Source organism: Orbicella franksi, unplaced genomic scaffold, assembly GCF_964199315.1.
Source record: "Orbicella franksi unplaced genomic scaffold, jaOrbFran1.1 SCAFFOLD_30, whole genome shotgun sequence".
NCBI lineage: Eukaryota > Metazoa > Cnidaria > Anthozoa > Scleractinia > Merulinidae > Orbicella > Orbicella franksi.
Window position 1 is genome coordinate 53,574 of NW_027670758.1, and position 24,379 is coordinate 77,952.

At 37.4% G+C, this 24,379-nt stretch overlaps 1 protein-coding gene across 4 annotated transcripts; it reads right to left on the reverse strand.

Annotated features, from left to right (window-relative positions):
* Nucleotides 1-30: 30 nt before the first annotated feature.
* Nucleotides 31-24,379, reverse strand: LOC145474669 (serine/threonine-protein kinase PAK 3-like). 4 transcript variants are annotated; one of them, XM_081455168.1, is made up of 19 exons: nt 24,307-24,379; nt 23,814-24,159; nt 14,390-14,464; nt 14,130-14,217; nt 9,028-9,498; nt 7,055-7,134; nt 6,885-6,968; nt 6,186-6,237; nt 5,841-5,924; nt 4,779-4,842; nt 4,491-4,539; nt 4,165-4,206; nt 3,937-4,032; nt 3,540-3,632; nt 3,209-3,308; nt 2,618-2,733; nt 2,248-2,328; nt 1,690-1,827; nt 31-1,299 (listed from the first exon to the last, which is right to left on the reverse strand). In XM_081455168.1, the coding sequence occupies exons 2-19, from the start codon at nt 24,063-24,065 to the stop codon at nt 1,213-1,215; spliced, it is 2,052 nt and encodes a 683-aa protein (XP_081311294.1). In that variant the 5' UTR covers nt 24,066-24,159; nt 24,307-24,379; the 3' UTR covers nt 31-1,212. The 4 variants fall into 4 exon arrangements, with proteins under 4 accessions (XP_081311294.1, XP_081311293.1, XP_081311295.1 ...); XM_081455167.1 differs by lacking the exons at nt 23,814-24,159; nt 24,307-24,379 and adding exons at nt 17,579-17,667; nt 17,779-18,822; XM_081455169.1 differs by lacking the exons at nt 9,028-9,498; nt 23,814-24,159; nt 24,307-24,379 and adding exons at nt 17,579-17,667; nt 17,779-18,330.

Consider the following 24,379-nt stretch of genomic DNA (forward strand, 5'->3'; position numbering starts at 1 on the left):
ATGACCGCGCTGTATTAATTCGTCGGACAAAGCCGTTACAAATTCTTGACATCATACACTTTCTCACAATCATATTCCAACATACGGTTGATTAACCCTACCCTCCGTTATCTTATTCCTCAAAGAACCTGGAGTGGTTTGCTTTGTGGAGCAAGGCATGTAATGTAATGGGAGGGAGGGGGGACCAAACAAATCGAACACTTAAGATGGCAAGTGTTTTGCTGCCGTTTCAACTCCGACATACAATTGTTAACGACATGTTACAAGACATCTATTAGTCCGATCCTATCTCATATACTAGTACAACGCCCAAATCAATGCAATTTGCAGTCTTCACAGTCACGAAACCTCAAATTTTCCCGGCTGCAGACAGACCGGAACGAAATTACGCTATAGCCTTATTCGTCGAACGCAAAAACTCAACTAGCGAGAGCACGCTATCTTGGTGTCAGTAACACGAAATTCGGACAGCTTGCACAAACGAAATGTGAGGAAAAATACCCAGACACCGCGTCCCTCTTGACCAGCGGTGGGTAAACGTGAAACTCAAACTAGGTTTCGTCGTCAGTGTACGCCAGGACGCTATTTTACAATTGATTTCTGCCTGTTTCAAAGTGACACCTGCTACAAAACACTTCACATAAAAATAACCTTCCCTTACATGTTCATTTTCATTTAAATGAAACTCATTTATGAGCCAGATGTAATTTTGGAACTTGTTGAAGTCACCTCGCGGATACCACCAGAAAGACGAAGTGACGAGAATCGTTTTTAACACCGGCTTTATTGGTATAGTTCAGGTATTTGCTAGCGACTTTTCGCTCGTACACCTGTATTGAGATTTGCTACAGGAAATAGGAACTCTGTAATTGCATTCCTGTTCCTTAAAAATTTAAATTATCTGATAATATTAATGAATATCTTGAAGATTTCCATATAGACAACGAGGACTTCATGAAAACTCAACTATTTCAGGTTGATCCTCACAATGGCTAAAATGTTGCTGAATAAAATTTACAGAATAGATTATAAAAAAAGAACTAAAATGCCATTATTTCATTACTGTACATGCTCAAAAGGCAAAAAACCGAAAACTTTTAAAAGCCTCTGTCAAATTAACCAATAAAAATAACATTTGTGTAAAAAATAAACTCTAAAGAATTTCTGTCCATTTATTGGCTCAACCAAATAAGGGTGTGATTGACAGCTGAGTTAGGAGTTTCTTGAACTGGCTTCTTTTGCTGCCAGAATGAGCGGGACCAGACTTGCCAACGGCTTGGCTTGCTTTAAAAATGGATGCTGCAAGGCAAAAGGAAAGAAATATTGAGTTGAAGGGACTGGGCTTGGTAAGACCACCTCAACTGTTCAATACAAAAAAAAAAAAATTAACTGTTGCCTTAAATGGTTAATTATACCAACACATGTTGAACTTATCGCCTTGGTGTATTAGCGTTTTCCTGATCTTGCTTGGAAGAAGGATTACCACTCAAAGCGCCACCTTCACTAACTTCTGCACGGTGGTCAATCTACAATTATCATTGTCCTTTTGCCAACTTCAAGCTCACCATTAACAAAATTCCCTGCACATGCAGCTCAATAGTTTCTTTAGAAACTTGAGTCATCAACAGTGAAACTAGAAAACCAACTGGAAAACTTGTAGCAAATAGGATAACCAATAAGCTTTTGTACCTGCAACAATTCTCTAGCTCCAGTTCTCTGATCTACGTCCATTTCCAGTGACTGCGCGAGGAAATCTTTAAATACTGGAGATAATTTTTCTGGGTGCGCTAGTTCAGGAGTGCCATTTGTTGCTATCAAGTACAAGGCCTAGAGAAATGACATCAATAGCATCGGTATAACGAAAATTGGTCGAGTAAATGACTTTATTCCAAGCACAAATGTAATATTTTTAGCATATCACTAAAAGAGTAGAGTAGGAAAGAGCGACACTGTTGTAACCAACAAAAATTCCATTTTCGTTCAGCCTGAATATCAGTCCTCTCCCGGTGCAGGACCAAGAAGACGAAACAAATTTCAGGCTCGCTCTTGCCGTAATGTAACAAACAAATTACCAATAACTACAATGTTTAAGGACTGACCTTTAGTCACGTGTGAAGAAGTGACTAGAGGCTGGTGTGTAGCTATAAGAAAAATCTTGAAAGGCCAAAAAAAAAAAAAACAATTGTAGCCCACTAATCACTTGGTGCACAAGTTTGGATGTAAAAAAAAAAACCCTTAATTACTTACTCTGAGAGGATTTTCATTCAAATATGGAGGTTCGCCTTCAACCATTTCAATTGCCATAATTCCTAAACTCCAGATGTCCACCTATGGTGATAAAACAAGGACTTAAATTATTTTTCCATCATGGTAGCAAACGTTAGTGAGAGGCAGTAAAGTTGCGCATGAATATCTAATGACAATATTCTGCCATGAAAACAATCAGGTTTACAAAAATAACTCCACAGATTGACAAAGAGTGTGTTCCTTTGGGATGATCCAGGTCAATATTAATGACCCATGGAACACACACGGAACAGACCTGCTAGATAACTTTTATTTCCTATCAGTGACAAACGATTTAGCCAAGTGAGATGACTGTGCAGTGTGGACTTACTTTTGGACCATACTGTTTCCTTGTCACTACTTCAGGAGCCATCCAGTATGGTGTTCCCACCATGGTGGAACGTTTAGACTGCTCTGGAGTTATTTGCGCACAGAAACCAAAATCGGCTGAAAGACGAAAAGAATCATTTTGTTGTTACCAAAAAATATGCAAGGCTCCAAATTAAATCTATTCCTGATGTTCTTGTTTGTCAGTAAACTTAAAGTGTCATGATCTTGGGCTACCAGAATTGACATAAGAAAACCATGAAAGCATCGGAATGAATACCTGTTCACGAATGCCCGGTCTACAGCCTCAAATTTAACTTACATGTATACATGAAAAAGAACCTAACACTTTAACCATAACTTATAATGTAATTCTTCCAAATCAAATAGTGCTGCACTTTTAGAAGCACATCCGCTTGAAATACGTGTTAGCAGTGTTCTCAATTGTCCCTCTGTGGGTGATTAAAAATAGTGAGCATTCCCAATACAAACGCAGTGGCATGTCTTACGTGTAGAATGACGCTTGTACAATTGCATGTACCGTAGTTATAGTTATGAAACTATGACAACAGAACAGTACAGCTTAAGCACTTACTAAGCTTGACTTGCCCATCCATCCCTAAAAGAATGTTATCGCTCTTGATATCTCTGTGAATGACGCCATTACTATGCAGAAACTCAAGGGCCTGGAGACACTGATTTAAGAAAGAAAAATAAAAAGTTGATTCATCACACAGATTGAAGATGGGTAGGAGACATCTGAAGTCTGCTCTGAAGCATAATGGATATTTCATAGGTAGGCCCTCTTTGGAGTTGTGGACACCACTGAGATAAATGCAGCACATTAAAATCACTTTGTACAGCAAAATCATAGTGAGTGGTAATACATGGGCAACACACTTTTCACATTCCTTAATTTTACCTACCTCTCTTGATACTGAAGCAATCTGCCCTTCATCCATACAAGTCTCTGTTACAACATCTGTTAAAGAGCCCCCGGCTAAATACTCCATTACAACCTAGAGGAAGAGAAACAAAGCTATGCTAAACTCAGTAGGCTAGCATGTGTATCTGAAATGTACAGTGTAACAATGTAAGCTCAAGCAAAGTCATCTGGTTGAGAGGCTATGTGGCTGATTGATTCAGAGTGCTGTTCTCAACATTTGCACTAACTGCATTTGTTCTCACTTTTTAAACAAAACCTAACCAGCTGGTCAGCTTTCTGCTAACTGGGATTGTTATCATGTTTTTCCTTCTGTTTACATTATTAAGTTTGTGATTAAAAGCTGAGTCAACAGAGCATTCATGATTGTTGTGACTTACCCATAACTCTTCTCCTACAAGGTAACTATCCACATAGTTGACAATGTTGGGATGTTTGTTCTCCCTCATCACCAGAATTTCATTGATAATTAATTCCTGAAATTATGGCATAAGAGCCAAAATATTGGTATTGATATATAAAATGAGATTAAAACTTGTCTAAGAACTGCTTTATTAGAGCTGACAATAACTAAAAGTTTTGGTTTACTTCTTTTTAATTGTTGTTACCTTCTTTGGTTGTTGTGACAAATTCATCTGTTTGATGGCAACCTAGTAAAATAAAGTGACAATATAAACAAACAAGGGAAGACACTACTTAACATTCCACACTGGCCTATTCTTTTATAATTTCTGCAGAGAAAGCTGCATGCAATGAATTCAAGAATTATCCATGCCATTGTTGCATGCTCTTAACAAATGGCTTAATTAAGACTCTGGTCCAAAGTCCCTCATGGATGTAAATTATTAGCTCTAATTTCACATGATGCGTTTTGCAAAATTTATTTTGGAATTGTGTAAGGACATAATTTTTAACTTCTTGTAGCTTACTGTACCTCATGACCTGTAGCTACTTCAATTGCTGTATAGACTGTGCCAGATGCCCTGAAAAGAGGCAACATTAACTCTTCAATCTACAAATATACATTTACTGTAGCCATTTCAGATATACAGCAGATTATTCTGTGTTGTGAGCTCACTTTTTATAAAAAAAAAATACAGGACAAGTCACAGTCTTCAAGGAGCCTTCATAACTTGGAAAAAGACAAACATTTCTACAGTACATATTAAATAAAAATACATTTTTGAGGACCTCGAGTACCAACAGACTTGAGGTTTCTTACCCCTGACCAATCTTTTCAAACTTTGTGTATTTCCTTTTAGGATCCCCAACACTAACTATGGTACCTGGAAATAGACAATTAAAACATTACTATGTGAGATTCAAGTAACTGTAGTTCTAACATATCATTAGATGCCTATGGTGACAACAAAAAGGTGTATTCATAATGTAGAGTGAAAAAAAAACAAAAAAAACATCAAACCACCAAAAATGAAAGTACAGGTGAGAATTTAAATCACACATGTAACTGAACACTTATTAAATTCAATGAACTCTGAAAATCCTAAACTCAACCAGTGAATACAATAAATGCCTCAATCAATCGAAATGATTTTTATGACAGGCAGCATACGTAGTACCCTTTAAAATTAAAATATAAAAATAAAAAGTTTGATTGAATTTTGGACTTCAGTGCTTGCATATTTTGTAAGATGATGTAAGATAATAGACCCATGTTCAAAGACATGGGGAGATGAATGAGTACAGTTTGCCATCAGTAGTAATACCCAACAAAATACACAATACATTGTGATCTGCATGTTCAGTTGTGTGTAACAAAAGAATTAGCATACTAATTAGAATTCATTAACCCCCGTAATTGTGAAATCACCTCCACTGTGTGAGGAGGGAAAATTGGGTCAGATAACTTAAGTTCTAAAAGGAACAATTTATCATGTAATGATATCCCAAGTCAAGTCATCAGCTGTAGCAAGCATAGACATCAAGATAGTGAATCAAAGGGATCTCAAGACTCAGGAACACAAATTGTAAGTCTCGAACTCATTTGTCGCTTCAACTGAGAATGTTGTAAATAGTTATTTATCTTGCAATTATTTCAATTTCAGTTGACTATGATGTAACCACAGACACCACGGGCCATGTATACTCTGGTGCAAATAAATCCGACAAATTTGATCCCTGGTAGGCTAATCATCCAACTAAGTAGCACCTTCAACCATAGAAGTGAACCACATTGTATTCCCAGGTATTCAGTGGAGAACCAGAAAAATCTGTAAACCAACCAACCCTGCATTTTCTACTAGACTAGCAATCAGGAACTTACGTAGTCTAGCATGAATCTCCTCATCAGACATCTTTTTCTTCTTCCGGTCTCTTGTTTGTGCTTTTGGTTGTTCATTTGAAGTCCCTGAACATCATAAGATACACAACAAATTTACAAAATGACAGTAAAACAACAATTACTGTTATGACTAGCAAGTTCTCCATAACATTTTTTGTATTCGTATTTGTATTTTTTTATTTCTCCACTTGACATCATGAAAGCAATATTGGCAACACATAAGTCCACTGAAAAAACAAAAATTCCATTACATAAAAAATTAAATGTATATCAGGAAGGTGGAGTTTACTAAACATTGTGAATAAGAATCAAGAAAAAAACTCTGACCTTTGTCATCTTCTTTGGCTGCTGGCTTTGTGGAAACTTCATTTGGTATGTACTGAACCATGTCAGAATAGAAAGAAAAAAAAAATTCAACATTATATTTAAAAAAAAAAAACAAAAACAAAAAAACAGTTTGGTATGAATGTGGTGAGCAAGAACATTTTCACAGTCATGTGGTCACATTGATGTTCCTAACCAATAAGCAATGTTTATGTTCAGCTGTAAGAAAGAACTAGTTCATTCAAGAAGAGAAATTCATATTGTAAGAGAAAAGCAACCCTAGAGAAATTTGAGAGCCACGATATCAACATGGCCACTATTACATGAAAATACTGCCGTGTGCTTGATCAATATATCTATACACTGTACTGAACATGTGCCATTCTTTAAGTGCTGTTTAATAGTTACAATCCTTGCCTACTTGGCAAGTAAAGTTGTTTTGATGGATGAATAAAGGCCAACAAGAAAGGCCTACAGTGTACATGTAAGCCTAGCATTCAATTTGGCTGCAGCTGATTCAGAGCTAACTGCAAAAATTCCCTTCTTTACACTTGAGAATGGTATTACTCATTTGGAGAAGGGTCTATATTCAAGAAAAAATTACAAAAGTTTACATTTTAAGGTTACCCTGACCTTCTTGTCTTCATGTTTCTCATAAGTGACAAAAACAATGTGCAGCAGTCAGTACGAATATCAGTTTACCTTAGACTTTGTGTGTTCTGGCCTTGATGGAATGGCTGGTGGCACATCAGGTTCAGGTTCACTGTGATTCTCTGCTGCCAAAGTCTGGAAAGTAAATGATGATGGCTATTGTTAGTCAAAGTTTTGAAAACAACCATTTGCTTGTCATTTGTGACCAAAGCTGATCTTACATGTGTTGGAGTGGCGTGCGGTGGAAGTGGCGGTGCATATGTGTTATCACCAATCTCAGGCCGTTGAGTCTGTGTTAAACCTGTGTGAAAAAGTAAAATTTTACTTGTACCACTTAAATTCTTAACTCTGACTTGACTTTTTGCTTCACAGTTATGTATGTAGTAAAGCTTACTTACGGGGTATGGGCTAGACATTTTTAAACTAAGTTTACTTAAGACCTTAGTTGACAATTAGTGTTAATAGACAATTTCACAATTAATCCATCACGTCAAAAATGGGGTAGACATGGTGCGAAATAATGTTCTACATGTACATGTCAAATAATTCAGCAAACGTTTTGTTCTGATTTCAGAGATAATGTTGATTTCATTTGGAAACTATGATATGCCACAAAGTGCAATTTTAATTGTCCACAATAGGCTCTCAAATCTTCTGGAGTGCATGGGGTAAAATATTTTGGCAAATATGTACAAAGATTAAGTAAATATGACAAACGTGGATAGTCCATTAAATATAAATTTTGGCGAGCGTAGTGATGCAAAGTGTTCAAATTTGAACTTCACGCAACATCTTTGCCTGACGTTACGACAATACTCTGTATCAATGAGTAAAGTTTGAACTTTCTTTTTTATTGCCTGTATTTTTCAAGCTGTGTTTGCCCAATTTTCAAACTAGACGATGTTACCATGATTAAGCACCACAGTAATCTTGTAACTGTCCTAGGACACCCAGGGTTAGCAAGTTGGGGACGAAGGGGGAGTGGGGGTGGCAGAGAGAGTTAAAGAGGCGGGGGAAAATTGGCAAAGCACAAGTGGAAAGAGAGCAAGGAGCCCCTAGTGAAATAGTCTTACCATACCGGTTCCCAACAACCCTGTGAATGCTTGCTCCTGATTGGACAGAAAAATTACTTTGTGTTATTCTGCCCAATCAGTGAGCAGCAGGTTCACAGTCAATTTGGTGTGATCTAATACAAAGCCTCTGTAAAGGCTAGTTTGTTTGCCATATTTGGTCTGGTCTTGATTCAAAATTACACATTTCACTTTCAAGTGAAACAACTTTCTATGGTACATGTATCATTTCAGTTTCCTGTCTGGTATGTATCAAATTCAGAGGTGACAATTAACAAGGAGGGTGCTGAAAGTCTTCAAAAGACCAGCTAAAAAGAAAGTTCTTTATACTAGTATCACATAAAACATTTTATAGACTAGCCTTATCACAATTCCTCTGTCTAAATTATGGTGTGTAGTTGATAAAAATTCAACTTATAATTAGCGACTTAGCAAAAATTTTGTGCATTAATTTGTGATTCCTCAATGTGAATTGTAAAAGGCTGAAGCCATGATTTGGGGACACATTGTGCAACAAAAAATTAGCCAACTATGCATTTGATAGTGTTACAAAGTAAGGGGTTGATCTATTAAGTTTCAAACATTCACAATAAAGTTGAACCATTTAGGTTGACTGTTCATTGATTTATTTTATTGACAGTTCAATGTTAACATGTTTAAAAAGAAGTCAGATGCTGACTTGGACTTCTCAACACTTTCAACACCATAATGATTATAGCCATGCATGCACAATTAACAAAATGTCAATTTTCTCTCCAAGTTAGGGAAAACAACCATCAAGAATTTGAGATACGATTTCTTTGGTAATATTGGCAAACAAGTTGAAGACAGACATGCAAATAGCAGATGAACCGAGCTGATGATCGAAAAGAATGATGCTGATGATGCAAGAATCCAGTAGCCCACGCATCTGCCTTCTTGCCTTAAAAGAACTTTGTTAACCTACACTTGGAATAAATATATTAGTAAGATCTTCAACTTAAAGAAAAGTGATTAGCTCACGGCAAAAATAATATTAACTCAAACAGTTCTTGTTCAACGATTAGTGAAAACTTTAATGTTAAAACTTTTATAAGCAGATTTAATCTTACTATTAATAATTAAATTAGGACTAAACAAAATACCTTGAGAATCAGAAGAGATGCGTTGTGAGTATTTATTAGGAGAAGATAAATTCGAGTTCACACTCAAGTTCTCAAGTTCATCAGCTAATGACCCTGGCGATGACCCAGTTAGTGAACTTGAAGTGTCTGATTGAGATGTAAGAAGAGCACGTGTTGGTGAAGGAGACGACAACTTCCGTTCGTCCCTGTTAACTTTCCTTCTTGTTTCATTGCCTGTTGAGCTGGTAGCTGGTAATGATTTCCTCCGTTTCTTTGAATTCCGTTTAATAATTAGTTTCAAGCCGCTTTTAGAGGAATGTTTGTTCTTAGTAGAAGTACAACTAAATGGTGAACATGTTATTTTCATATCGGCAGGGTCGTCCAAGGCAGATGAATTGTAGCGTGGGCTACTGGATGGTGACGCTGACAAGTGACGTGATGGTGGTACAGTATCACTTGATGAAGTGAGGTCTATTCCTTCGCTAGAAGTTGCTACAATAGAATACATGCTGGATATCACCCACACATCATTCCTGTGTCAGTTATTGTGATGATAAGAAGGAACCTTTTATCCTTTCTTCAACTGAAAATATTTTAGTTAAATTTAGTTTATCCTGACTCTGGTGCCATGCTATTAACCCAATGATTAATTCATTAAGAGCATTTCATTTTTAATAGGAGCATCTATTGGAAAAACCATTAGGAAGAGTCATTCCAAGACAACGTTGACAAGGTTACATGTTAAATCAACCATTTCTTTTACTGACTTGTACTGCTCACAACTAAGCGAACATCGAAAGCATATTCTTAACACGAAGGGTTAAACGTGCGCACCCATTTTGCTAGGTGACTTCACATTATAGTGCGTTAAAGTGAACACATTTGTACATATGAGCTTGGTTATTATTCACTTCTTTTTTTACTGTGTGAAAGGAAGTTAACGACCTTTCTAAAGATACCATTCAGTATGAATATGATGTGGTTTTAAGGAGCAGACAAGTTCTACTTCTTTAGTACCGGCTGAATATAGCGGCAGTTACATACACACCATTTTGTTTTGGCTGTTTGAATTCATCCAGCTTACAAATAAAATGATTTGCATTTCGAAAAATCAGCATATAAAGATAACTGGGCTCTCAAGTGGCACTGTGAAAAAGTCAACAGACAACACAAGGAATTTTTTATTTCTAAGATCATTATCTTGTCTAGACATCTGGCAGCCAGGAAGTGTTTTCAAAAACCTAGATACCCAGCAATCTGAAATTATTATAGAATTTCAACACAAAAATTAATTAAATTCTTCTTAGAATAGAAGATTTGTTTAGAAATGTCAAGCAATTTTAAGTATTATTTTGGCTTTGTAATTGAGGAAATTTTCAAGCTGGGGCCTATTATAAAATCTCAATGTTTCGACACTTGCCATACTCTGACTCAGGAACTAACTCTCATACACTTACGTCCAAACAAATTACAGTTGAACCCCTCTGAGAGTACTCAATATTTGTTTAAATGCCAAGTGAAATAACAATCTCATTTTGTAGTAGTGGAATTCTCTTAGCTTCGGCATACTAAAAAAAATCTCGATTCACAGGCATGGTTGTTCAATAAACTTGACAAGATGTTTGTTTTAATTCATACAATGTTGCTTCAAGTCATTCATTCGTGAAAATATGTTCTGCAGTTTCTAATAAAACAATATTGTAAGAAGTAGCCTGAATAGCGCTTTCAAACGATACCGTTGGATGAAACTATTTTTTGCCGATGCTAGAAAAGACCATTGACAAGACCGGCAAATGTTTACTTCTCTTGTTCCAGCTGTTATTATAAAATTCCATCATACTTACTAAGTTTACAAAAAAAAAAAAAAAAAAGTTTACATATGACAACATTCGAAGTGCAATAAATGTTTTGCAGTATTAACCTAGTGTGAACCAATTACTCAAGAACAGCTAGTTTCCAGTCAAGTTTTGTTTTGTTTGACTCCAGAGGAAAAAGGAAATATTAAGGCATCAAAATCTCTTGAAAATGTAAAATTATCGCCCCTCACATCTGCAAGAAATGCTGTGTAAACACCTCAATGGATGTCATAATTTTCATTCAGTGGGCTGCTTTTATTGCTTGAACTGAATGGAACTGATCACCATTTAATAATCTTTAAACTTTAATTCTTTGGTGGTTTCCCTTCGAAGGCATAAGGTTTTTTCCTCCTCAGGAAATTTACAGACTTACAACTTTCTCCAGTTAGATTGCATATCAGGTGCCCAATCAATCTGTTGTTTTCATTATTTCCATCTCTGTTTGAGAACAGAGTTGTATTTTCACAAGGCAACTGAGTTTTTTACGGCAGAGACACATGTCTCCTAGTTCCAGAAGAGCTGGAAGACAGTTTTTTCTTTCTGCAGTATGTAAAATAATCAAGAAGGTGAACCAACACGTGATGATTAAAACTTGTACCGTATAATGCCTTTCAAATTATTAAGTATCAAAGCAAGTTACAGTTATACTCAAGACACTCAAAGGAAGGCACGAAAGAAGCATACACTTTGAAATAATATACATGTCACAACACGAGCAGTCACATTCAGGTGAGCGAGTTCAAAGTTTCAGGCTAACTACGATGGTTTGCCGCGAAACTGTTCAAATTTGTTTGTCATCATGTCAACATCAAAGCGAATTATTTCAGTGGTACAGTCAAATCTCGATTGTCCGGACTCGTCGGGACCTCAGTAAATAGTCCAGATAATCGAGAGTCCGGATAATCGAAAACATGTTTATTAATGAGATAGAAATGTAAACAAAAGGTATACAGCAAAGAAAACATCATTTTAATTGTGAAATCTACACAGCCTGTATGTATTTACAAATAAAAACTTTCAGTTCAGGTATTTACAAAGGTCTAAAAGGTTCAAGCATGTTTGTTTGCTTCAAAGACTTGTAGCTTGATCAGGGACTTTTGTTTTAATCCTTCACTTGTCTCGATGCTGTCAGTAAATTTTAGGATTTTGTCTTTGTTCTTCTGTATGTCAGAGATCTGCTGCTTGCTGATGCCAAATTCTTGAGCTAAATTTGTTCCTTTCTCTCCTTTATCCAAACGTGAAACAATTATCTGCTTATCTTTAATCAATAGAATGGCTCGCTTTCACTTCGTAGACATGTTTTTGATTTGAGTTTACGATCACTCGCTCGTGTGTTTACATAACCCATGCGGAAGGAACTAATCAAGCATGAAATTCCCTTGGTAACAAAACAATTGAGCCAATCAGATATCAGCTGAACGCATCAGAATATTTCTTTGTCTCGTCGCACTTGCGAATTTTGAAAAGCCCACAGGATAATATGCTGTTTCAACAGTCTTTTGAAAGGATTATTGGGCTTTTTGCAACTTTGAGTTTTCAAGATTACAACTAATTAATATTCATGAAAAAATTGGGACCAGAGAAAAAAGTCCGGATAATCGAATAGTCCGGATAATCGAGGTTTGACTGTAGCAGCACAAAGCGGTTCTGTGAACCGTCAAATTTTCAACTTGCGCTTGTTAATTTACTGTGTTTTGATTTGAATTTTGCTTTGCATGGATTTTAAAATCACTCATTTGTTTTGAACTGAAGTCATGCTTTTTCACCATAACAATGCATCACAAAGAGAATACTGGTTATGAATAACAAAGGCTAATGCATTGGAAAAAATGCGTGGCCCTGACGCGATGGCAAAAAGGCCTGGGCCATTTTTTCACATTAGGGGTTCGTTAAGAATGCATGCTCGATGTTCGCTTAGTTCTGAGAAGTACTGTAGAGTAAAATTTTATCCTTGCCACTGACAAATTTACAAACTGGATTTCTGTACAGATCTCATCAAGAGCATGAACGACTGGAGGGCCACGCAATTATAACTAAGGAGGAACAATCCATGTCAGTTTGTTTAATTGGTAGCATGACTGAAAAGAATTGCATCCCATTCTTATGTTATCTAAGAAAGTACTTATTCATCTTTCGTCATGAAAGTCCTCAATGTGTACAACTTGAAACTTAAGGCACTTTTACACGAGGGAAACTTTTTGATACAGAGATAACATAAATGGTACGCCTACCAAGGAAACAACAAATGTTGTATAAACAAGCTTTTCATCACCTATTCCAAGCCAGAATTTCACCCGAGCTCAGACCCAGAGAATACACTTACTGTGAGTAGTCTGAAGATAGATGAAATTTCACCTTGGCAAGGATGACAAAAAGTCATTTACACAACAAAATTTATCCATACCAAATCTTTTTCCTAAGTAGACATACCATTTATATCAGAAGAGTGCCAAAAATTTTCTGTTAATGGGCCTTGAACAATGATGACTCATTATTATCATTTACCATTAGAATTGTGATTATCATATCAACTTGACAGGCGTGTGAAGGAGGTCCATCTCAACTTCAACACAGATAAACGTTTGCTCACTGACAATGATTCATAAAATATACATCCAGAGACAATGACTCAACAGCAAATCTAACACTGCATTCGAACCGTGTTTGACCTTCATTTTCTCACAAGCAATGCCTTCTATAGAGCTAAGATATCTTTCAGTTTAAAAGTCTGATTAACACCCAACAAGATTCAATTACGACCTTGAGTCATCTCCTTGGACTTGTGTAAAGCCACACCCTATTATACAGTTACTCTCTATTTAGGAGTTAGTTGTTAGTGTCTGGAAATTACACCTCTTACATGTAATTGCTGTAAGCTTTACTTTTGATTAGCAGACAGGATCACTTCCTAACTTCCAATTCATGTTCATTTAGAAGATACATAGATTATCTGATGCCCACAATATACATGTACAGCAAAATCCTCTTCTTCAGTGAACTATCTGTGAACCAGTTACCCCAGGAGTTTAGAGCATGGATCTCTATTAACCAGTCAGTCCAACATTAAGCACTCACTTGTAAACAGACTGCCTAAGAGTAATTGATTAATATGTACAGGTATGACTGTGTTCCTGCTACTACCAGACAACAACATGAAGAATCCTTGTCAATGATGTACTGTACCCACACAAATCTACAGTTTAAGATGTACATGTGAAACAGCAAAAACTTTAACCCTTGGAACTGTTCAGTACTGATCACACTTACCATATGGTTTCGACACTGTCATAAATTTTGCATTTGTTTGCGCATCATGTTTGCTTCCCTCATAAAAATTCAGGACATCTAGAACAGCCTAGAAATCAAACAATGAAAAACACCATGTCTAAAGCCAACAACGCAACTTGTATGACCTACTCTAACGTACCCAGTTGTAAGCTCATCCGAAACAAGGTGCTGGCATGGTTACTTAATCGAATCACTTAGATATCCCTCATCACAAATAATTTCAATCAATTAAGACAAACCTGAGGGTTTTTCTTTTGCTCTGCTTGAGTGATGTTAGACGTGTGTAGCAGTCGAGCCCATGCTTCTGGCATTCCCTGATATGAGTAAAGTCAACCATTAGTCTTACGGTATCACAGACTTCTCTACCAGAAAAAAGAAGAAAATGGTCTGAAACTAAGAGAAAACTACTATAACGGTTTGGTTTATTTTGAATGTCTGTAGAGAGAGAGGAAGTTTTTAATCTACATCAAACTGATGCTCAATTCTGTCAGTGATGCTAATTAAGGACTTTAACTAACGATATACTCATTATATACCATACAAATTCCAAAAGTAACAACCTCCGAGAGTAGTGTCACCTCCTCCCCCAAAAAGTATGGTCAGAAAATTGTGGCCACTAATAAATTCCAAAAGTAGTGACCCCACAAAACTAGCGAGGCTTGCCCATCCACCCTGAAAATAGCGAGACCACGGTTCAATAATATATTTATAAATTTGTATCAGGAAAGTACTGAAAGGAATATTTTTTCAAATTAAAATTTCAAACTCAACCAGCCAACTCAAACATGGGATTCAGCAGACTAACGACTAACATATAGCAGTGCATCATGAAGTAAAAATGGTTTGCGGTGTCTGACCAGCTTTCCTGCCAGCCAATGACAACAAGGCATAGACGTGAAGAACACACCCATTAAGCAGCAACATAAATTTAAGCTCGATGAAACATTTCATCTTCACAAATTTCTCTCTCTTATTTCATAAAAAGAGTTCAGTCACACCACCAACTTGATATAACAATCTTTGTACCCCAAAAGTAATGACCCCATGAAAGAAACAAACCCCACAGGCTGCTAATTCTGAAAATAACAAGGGTCATCACTTTAGGAATTTTAACCTGACTGCAGGAAATATCACTTAAAATATTCAGGGTTTTCACGGGACTGCAAGCAATAGGTTTTGTGTCACTGTTACCAGTTGAACGTGATGAGTAACACCACTGTCACACACACTTCGTGTGTGGCAGTCTGTTTATCTATATCCCTGGAGGAAAATTTTACAGATACGGACAAAAGTGGACATCTGCACAGAGGCTAACCAAGGTCTCCTAGGCCTTGCTTGAATGACAAAAAAGTGCATCCAGCCTCCCATCTGCTGACTCCAATGTACTGATTTTCTAATGAGACATGAAAGCTGACCATGTGCTGTATGTCTCTGTACAAATGAGATGACTGATGTTTACACCCTGAATTGAAGCTCAAATTCAAACACAACAACTGTATTCTTTGTCTCCACATACTGCTTAAGAAAAATTGCTGCTTGAGATACAAAATGGCAAGCAAAACTTTAATAAATCTCATCACACTTTGGAAAAACTCCTAGCTTTGATGAGCTATTTGTAAATTAAAACCACTGCTTCACTGGCCCTCTCTACAAGGAAATTACATTACATTTGGATTTTTAAATTTTTATATGCAAATTCCACTACGACTAGAGAATCGACATTGAGGTAAAAATCAGCAAATATAAAGCAATATATCAGAGTACATGTACAAGACATGGGTAATAATATTTATCATCGATCAGGAATATTTACCCTTTGTTACTTGCTGCTAAGGCAAAAGGTGACCGAGTGAGTTGCGCCATGAAAATATCAATCCGATGGTAGCTGTTGAATGCATTATTCTACAACTACCATGCCAAAAAGAAATTATAATAACACTGATACTGACTCATTATTGTGTTATTGTTTAAAATGGTTAAATAATGAAAATAAATCGCCATGGTAAATAACAAGTTCACTTCATTTTATTGCAGAATTTATGGTTCAAGAATGAAAACTACCTTTGTTTACCAAACCAGAACATGTATAAAATAACAAATCTATGCCAACACATCTGTCAAATTGTTCTTTGCACAAATTGATGACAGATTCATCCTGCCAAATCACAAAAACCATGAAATTGGCCACATCAAAGCTTCCCCTTTCCTGACTTGTCAATTTTACAGAACAATTTGAAGACATTCTGTCCCAACTTGTGACACTTCCACATTTACAATGACCAAAGGATTTTGCTTTGCATGCACTTTCAGTATTGAACCTGACAAAACTTGATTTACAATCTACTTTATTATGGACGAATGAAACAGTAATTTCTAACTTTTTTATGTAAGTGGCATTTTTTCACCTGCTTGAATGGAATAAATTCACGATCTGTATTGCAACCTTTTGAAAACAGAAAAAAAATCATTCCAATTTCGTTAAGTCCTTGACAGGAATTGCAGCTCAATTTCAACAAACAATATTTAAGAGGTTGCAAATTGATGATCATATACAGAGATCTCTTATTTCAGACAGAAAAGTCTTTAGAATTCAGTAACTGCACCTGTTCCGATGACAACTTTGGAATTTTGCATGATAGCCGCATAAAGGCTTTTTTTCCAACTTGATTGCAGCTAAGTAAAGCGAACCGGCGCACAATCGATGGGTTTCCTCTTACTCAATCACGACATGTACACATTTCAAGGCACGCCACTTCCAGCATCGACGATTTTGACTTTGTAAAAACTACAGCCGCAACGAAAGAACCTCTTGTATTATGCATTTCATTTTCACACCGTGTTTTGCCACTTTTTATCGATTTAATACTAGGCGAGTGTTGTTTGGAAAGTTTCAAGAGAGCGCAAACATCTGCTTTCATAAACTCCTCAACTGCTTGATCAATCCAAATACCTGAGGTTTTCAGCCTGATCAATATTCTACTCTAGGTTAACTACGGCCTCCTACCATGGCCTCAAACACCAACATAAAAGTCTTAGAAATTCAGACAATGAGCTCAGTACGACTACGGTAAATGGGCAATCCTTGCTCAATTTGTGTAAGGCCTGGCCTACAGCAAAACCAGGAAGAACTTCAAAGTGAGTTATATAACCCAAATAATAAAAGCCAGTCGCTACAAGCTATTCCCCAGTTCGAAGCTAGAAGCCATAAATTTGCTAACAACAGCAACGAAAACAGCTGTTATGGGCCAACCTCTCGATTCGAGACATGGTTCGTGATGTCCGAAGCTACAGCAAGAGCGATACCTCTTCAAAAAATTCAACGCTTCGCCTAAGATGGAAAGACAGCTGAAGATCACCAGCGACTAGTTTCGTGTTCAACGTAGGTCGAAGGCAAAATTAAGCATGGACAATTTAAGCTTACAACTTACCGTGAATTCGGAGGTAACTGGATCGAAACCCACATGAATCGTGTGCTCAAACTGAGTTGGAAGGGAGATTTCTGGCTTTTTCTTCGAATCTACAACATAGTTTACATGTTATCACATTAACGAAGCGACGACGCCATAACAAAAATGCTCTTTCCCATGTCAGGCCATATTTCCATTATAAAGCAAGTTACACAGCTTACATTTCTTCTCCTCGGTACCCTTGGTCTGGAAGAATCTCAAAGCTGCTGCTTTCTTCTTCTTCTCGTCAACAGGAGCGCTTGGCAAAGGCTTCGAAGCCGGAGACATCGAAGAATCTTTCGTGGAAGTGTGACGCATAGGAGGGGCGGGCGGCCTTTCTTCGTCCGACATATTGCTTTAAAAACGTATCTTGCCGCAAGAAAAGCCCTCCACTGGTTCAAACGTTCTTATTCTAGGGAATGCCAACAAAAATTCCGGCACTGAACACATGCGTAACTCAAAAGTTCATAGTTTCGCTGTTCAGTCGTAGGGATGTCGGGGTTGGTTTCTTGACATTTGCGAGGGCCGCGAGTATTCAATCCCCCTCCCACACATAACGCGGAAGGTACTGGGAACTGTCATCGCTTTTTTTCGGCCAATCAACCGAGAGCTCATTCGATGCCTTCCGGTAGAGCCTTTCCGGTGACTTACAAGGAATCTACGCGGAAATTTTGAAAGTTTTTGTATTACTCATTAATTAAGCATTCTGTAACACAAAGGCTGGGCCCGCTAGGACAGCGATAAGCCCTTTTTGAAATTATTAGTTGCGAGGGACGAATAGCCTTTTCAAAGGTAATTTTCCTTTTTAGAGCTGTTTTTAGAAGTCTGACATCGCTTGTATTTCCCTACTACTGCTTCTTTCAACTTCTGGAGGAAGGTCAACCCTACATGCGAGGTGCAGTTTTATAAAATGAAACCGATTTGTATGGATCTAAACGGTGGCACGGTGGGGGAAATGTTGTTGTTGTTGGTTGGTTTCTTTCTGTTTGTTTTTTGTTTTTATTTGCCCGTGAAAAAAATATATACCAGGAACAGAATTTCTAAGACCGACACCAAAACTGATGTAAAGCTAATGAATCTGAGTTGCCTCGCTCTGGTCAGCTTTCTGAACTCGCGCGCTTTCGACTCTTTCGGTCAGCGGTGACCAAGGCCGACGACGGTTTTTTGTGGTTTTTTTGTGTTTTTTTTTTTTTTGTGTGTGTGTGTGTGTGTGTGTGTGTGTGTGTGTGTGTGTGTGTGTGTGTGTGTTTTGTTTTTTTTGTTTTTTTGCTTGCTTTTTTTTGGAAAAAAAAAGCGAGAAACTTTTTCCTCGAAACTGAAACGGAGAAAGTTAAGAAAAAAACTTAAAATATAGTGAGGCTAGTCAAAATAAGTCCGTGTATGAATTAAAGAAGACTCCTCTCTTTACTGCAGATTTTCACAACAATAATAAGAAGATAAAAGAAATGATTTGATAAACTTCGGCTGAAACCAATTGTGTTCGGCGTTCGGCGGACGCATTGCTCTCTTATCAAGTAACACTTCCAACAAATAGAGTGGCTGGTGTGAAATAAACAGATTAAGTAATGATTCCACATTAAAATATGCTGTCACTACCCCGCAAACCCTGACTGACGATAACACAACTGAAACCGAAATTTATTCAACGAATTGTCTTATTAAATCTTGATATGTCAGTCCTCTAAAAGCAGAGTCTAACATTAGAGCATTAGCCATCATTATACCATATTTGTCTGATGAATATTTTTATCTTATCTTGACATGATCAGTATTCTAAATACTATTATCCATTATCAAGCAGCTGCATGAAATAAGCTTGGCCTATTACATGGGAAATTGAGCCTGGAAATGTTGTCCTTTACTTTCTCAGGATGAAAACAGGTATATTTCTTGCCCGGTGGTGTAACACAGTCCTTTAAAACTGTACCCCAGAAATTTACAACATTTAAACAAAGGTCGGTTATTCATAACGTCGCTTCAGTTTGTCTTTTGGCCTTCAATAACATCATTGGTCACAGAGCACGAAAACTGGCGATCTTTTGACATCGACGAAAAATCGCAGTTGTTGTAACTAAATTTATGGCTGAGCAGGTGGTATTCAACGCTCATATAGTTTATAAAAGAGGAGGTTTTGAGTCAAAAATTATCGAAATGAGACTACGTGTCTCAACAATTCGTTTTCGTCAACCCAATGAGCTTTTAGGGTGTTGCAAGTCAACCAAACGGTGTATTTTTAAACGTCACTCGACATTCCCCGCGGTGCAGTAAAGATCGATCAGATGTTGTTCCACGTACAATTTTAAATGTAGCTACAGAGCAGCCTGAAACATGCCCAAACCGCTAGTAAATGTGTAAGACATCAAAGGGTATGTAGCTACAGAGCAGCCTGAAACGTGCCCAAATCGCTAGTAAATGTGTAAGACATCAAAGGGTATGTAGTTACAGAGCAGCCTGAAACATGCCCAAATCCCTAATAAATGTGTGAGACATCAAAGGGTATGTAGCTACAGAGCAGCCTGAAACATGCCCAAATCCCTAGTAAATGTGTGAGACATCAAAGGGTATGTAGCTACAGAGCAGCCTGAAACATGCCCAAACCGCTAGTAAATGTGTAAGACATCAAAGGGTATGTAGCTACAGAGCAGCCTGAAACGTGCCCAAATCGCTAGTAAATGTGTAAGACATCAAAGGGTATGTAGTTACAGAACAGCCTGAAACATGCCCAAATCCCTAATAAATGTGTGAGACATCAAAGGGTATATATGTAGCTACAGAGCAGCCTGAAACATGCCCAAATCCCTAGTAAATGTGTAAGACATCAAAGGGTATGTAGCTACAGAGCAGCCTGAAACATGCCCAAATCGCTAGTAAATGTGTAAGACATCAAAGGGTATGTAGCTACAGAGCAGCCTGAAACATGCCCAAATCGCTAGTAAATGTGTAAGACAACAAAGGGTATGTAGCTACAGAGCAGCCGGAAACATGTCCAAATCCCTAGTAAATGTTTAAGAGATCAAAGGGTATGTAGACATGGCGTTCACGACGCATATACAAATTTATTGAAACAGTCAGATCCCAAACTTGTCCCGAAAGTCCCGAAACTATCTTTCAAAAAAACCTCCACTTCCCTATTTGCACTTCTAGACAAAACAAACCCATTTTAATATTTTCCAATTATAAAATGTATAATGACTTCCCTGAGTATTCTTTTTATTTCCATTAATTAGACTCAGTGTTATTATGACCAAAGGTTATCGGGTTTCACACGCAATGTTCTGTTAAAACCATTAAATTTTTTCTATCCCCGTTTATTAAAAAAGACAATTGAAACACAACGAGCCATCATAGCGAAAAAAAAGCGAGTCGTGAATTATTAAAGAACATTCTTCTCTGTTAAATCTGCTTATGGTACTGATTATATGTGGTTACTGTCTATCTCGTAGATAACTTTGTTTACATATGTTCATGAAAAACGTTGACAAGACATATAAACCTCTGATGTTTGCGGTTATTCTCCAGACTAAAGTTGATCCCGTACTTTTTTCAACCATGCATGGTAACTTATTGTGCTTTTGATAATAGAGAAACCTGTTTTCTGATCCACCCGGAGGGATTGCTGCTCATCATCAACTATTACAAGAGAGAATGAAGGGTATACGCATCATTACCAACGTAATCTCTCTCAAGTTATTTTTAGAGCACTTCTGGTTTTGGTTTTCGCCAAAAAGACGGCAATTGAACGCCGCACATTTCTATATGTGGCCTTTTTCCTAAAGTACGCAATTCTAGGCAAACTGTCCGATAAAACGTCATTTGAAGATGGAAAGAAATATTCTTGTCTAGATGTCAACATTTTTGCCTTTTGAGGCATCCTCACAAAGCCTTTCTTTGTGAAAAGTGAACTGATCAACATGACACGAGCGTGGGACAAAGAAAAAATCTGAGTCCCGGACAGGAATCAAACCTATGACCTCCCGAACACCGGGCTGGCGCTCTATCCACCGAGCTACAAGAACTCATGGAAAGCAAGGTCATTTAACTGAGTTCCAATATGTGACAGGCGTCCTGCATACTGCATACTGCCTTCTTTATTCACTCATCACACTTACGATGACTTTGATATTGCTGATCCTAGCAATATGCAGGACGCCTGTCACATATGAACTCAGTTAAATGACCATGCTCTCCATGAGTTCTCGTAGCTCAATAGATGGAGCACCCGCCCCGTGTTCGGGAGGTCATGAGTTCGATTCCTGTCGGAGATTGAGATTGTTTTTCTTTGTACCACGTTCATGTTAATCAGTTCACTTTTCACATTTTATTACCGAGCTTAAAATTCACCCTTTTTATTCGCTTATCAAGCTTTTCTTTCTTTGTCTCTCTTTAATTTTGAAAAAGAGAAGTTGGAAATGTTTCACTGAACGTCAAGGAACGTGGACATCTTTAAAAGGTAAAGTGTCCAGGATATGTAGCGTGAAGTTTTTCCTTGATTTTCAGAGGACGCATTGATAGCTTGATTACTATTTTGTAAATATGTGGCCAACTAGAAAACCGGATGGTTTACTTGAACCCCATACTCTAACTTTAATATTTATCAACCAAAAAGGTAAACTGTAAAAAAAATTCAGTACATTTAGAGTTTCAAAACAACCGCCATTATCGATGCGAAGCGGTAGAAGCTTTATGCTTCGTTCTTCCTCTCTTATATCACTTGATGAAACAACTTGGCAGCTGTAAAAATCAATGGAGCTGTTGGAAAAAGAATTTGAAAGGCCTCAAAGATAAGGTGTGTGGTTCGTTACGATTCGCATTCCATCGAGTGAGCCGTTGTAATGCTTATAAACATTAGGGTGCTGAGACTGCGCAGTACGGACTGGAAATCATCTTTAACTGTATGATGCAAACAATCTTTGTTTGATCCTACCCACAGTTTCTTCATCAGTCATTGCAGGTGTTCGTTCATTCTTGGCACTTTCCTTGAGCTTATTTGATCCCATTGACCGGGAAAATGACTTTTGTCACTCTATCATTTGCTTAACTTGTTTACAATTAGCTCGACAAGTGGTTAATTTCCCGTATGCCTACCGCAAAAAGGTCTATTAAATTACACTTTTCAATGCCATTTGTAAACTTTAATTAATAACTTTCAAAAGCCGAACTAAAAGAACAATGAAATGTCCTAGCTTTGGATTGTTAGGCCGTTTATGCTAGTCTTCTGACATCAAAAGACGAAATACAATTAACAATAACCTAATTAATGCCTAAAAAACAATTATTTTTATTTTATTTTTAATTTAATAATAACGCAATGCATGGCATGAAATCGACTCGCTGACCAACTTTTCACTCTAGAGTTGAAAATGATGCAATTAATTTTGACACGACTTGTCATTTCATTAATTCAGTTCAATTTTTGTATAGAACGAGCCATGAACTTTCGGATTATACTGAGTCAGCGTCAAACACAGTTTTAATTTTCTTTTGATAAATTCGCCACCAGTCAAGGCAGTAATTAGCTTGTCCATCACACTGCACAAACTCAACCATTATCTTTTGTTTTCTTTCCGACTATAAACAATATGAGGGGTCCGATTCCTTTCATTTCTATCATCTCTCATGCAGACTGTGCCAGTTTACACGTGAAAAATGTAAATTAAAAAAAAAAGGTTTAGCGAGAAAAGAAGTCACGAAGTTTCCTGTTTTATCGTCTCAGTTTTTCATGACCTATAATAGTTCTTTGCCGCTTTCGCTTTCCTATTGTCTACCAAAACGTTTAAACAAACAGAATGACCTCATTCAACTTTTAATAAAAATATTTATCGGATTTTCACGAGATGCAAAACATGTACAAAGCATAAAATCAATCACACGCACACATTGAATCGGGTTTGTTGTCAGTTCAGGCACTGAAGCAGGTTTAAGAAAGATTGATGTGACGACGGAAAAAAACTAACTATATCTATTAATAAACAACACATCCAATAAGTGAAAGACTGAAGTTAACTTCAAGAAGAACGTCACTGAAGTAAATTTACACTTGAAAACGCGTCTCGCTATTCTTGGAGTCAGGGAGTTTAAAAGAGGGATGTTTGGTCACTGCAGAATTTGTTTGACCAAAAAAATCGTGTCGGCAGGGCAAAATGTTGTGTGACATGTATTTCCCGCGTCTTAATCGCATGCATGAACAATCGATCGAGTGTATTAAAAGCTGACGTACCTTGAATCCAGCTCTGTTGATATTGAGTTCAATCAGTGGTACACTCAACGAAGGAGACTGACTTTCATGGCGAGCCCTCGAATTTAACTCTTCCCGAGGGACACTGATTTCGACCACTTTCGACCCAGCTGGTTTCAGCCGCTGGCTCGCTGATTTCACCTCTTTCACAACAAACAGGCTTCCCGAGTTTTCGCTCTTTTCTTTCTTTGTCGGTGACAATCTGATCGTCGCTTTCACTACAGGGAACTGCATCTTAAAGTAAGACCGTGCTGGCTTTGCGATTCGGCTTAATGGCGACCATTTCTATACTTCATCGACGAACAGACCATTTGTATATTTTCCCAAACTGAAAACAACGGAAGAAAATTATGTCGCGCCTAGTCAAGCATGAAATTAGAAGCAGCTTTACTTGTGTTGTGACAGAACGTAAATTCTCCCTACACTTCGGTGTTAATGCAAATTGCAAACAATTATAGATCGATTGTTACTTTACCAACTAGTCTGTCGGTTTCAACGGTGTTAGATGTTCTGATATGCACACAAAGTCCTATGGATTTGAATATTTG

Coding starts and splice junctions, on each gene's coding strand:
- LOC145474669 (XM_081455167.1), bottom strand. CDS start 17,947: ATGTCGGACGAAGAAAGGCCGCCCGCCCCTCCTATGCGTCACACTTCC. Junction 9,499..14,129: donor GACAGTGTCGAAACCATATG/GTAAGTGTGATC, acceptor ATTCTATTGTAG/CAACTTCTAGCGAAGGAATA. Junction 6,969..7,054: donor CGCACGCCACTCCAACACAT/GTAAGATCAGCT, acceptor TTTACTTTCCAG/ACTTTGGCAGCAGAGAATCA.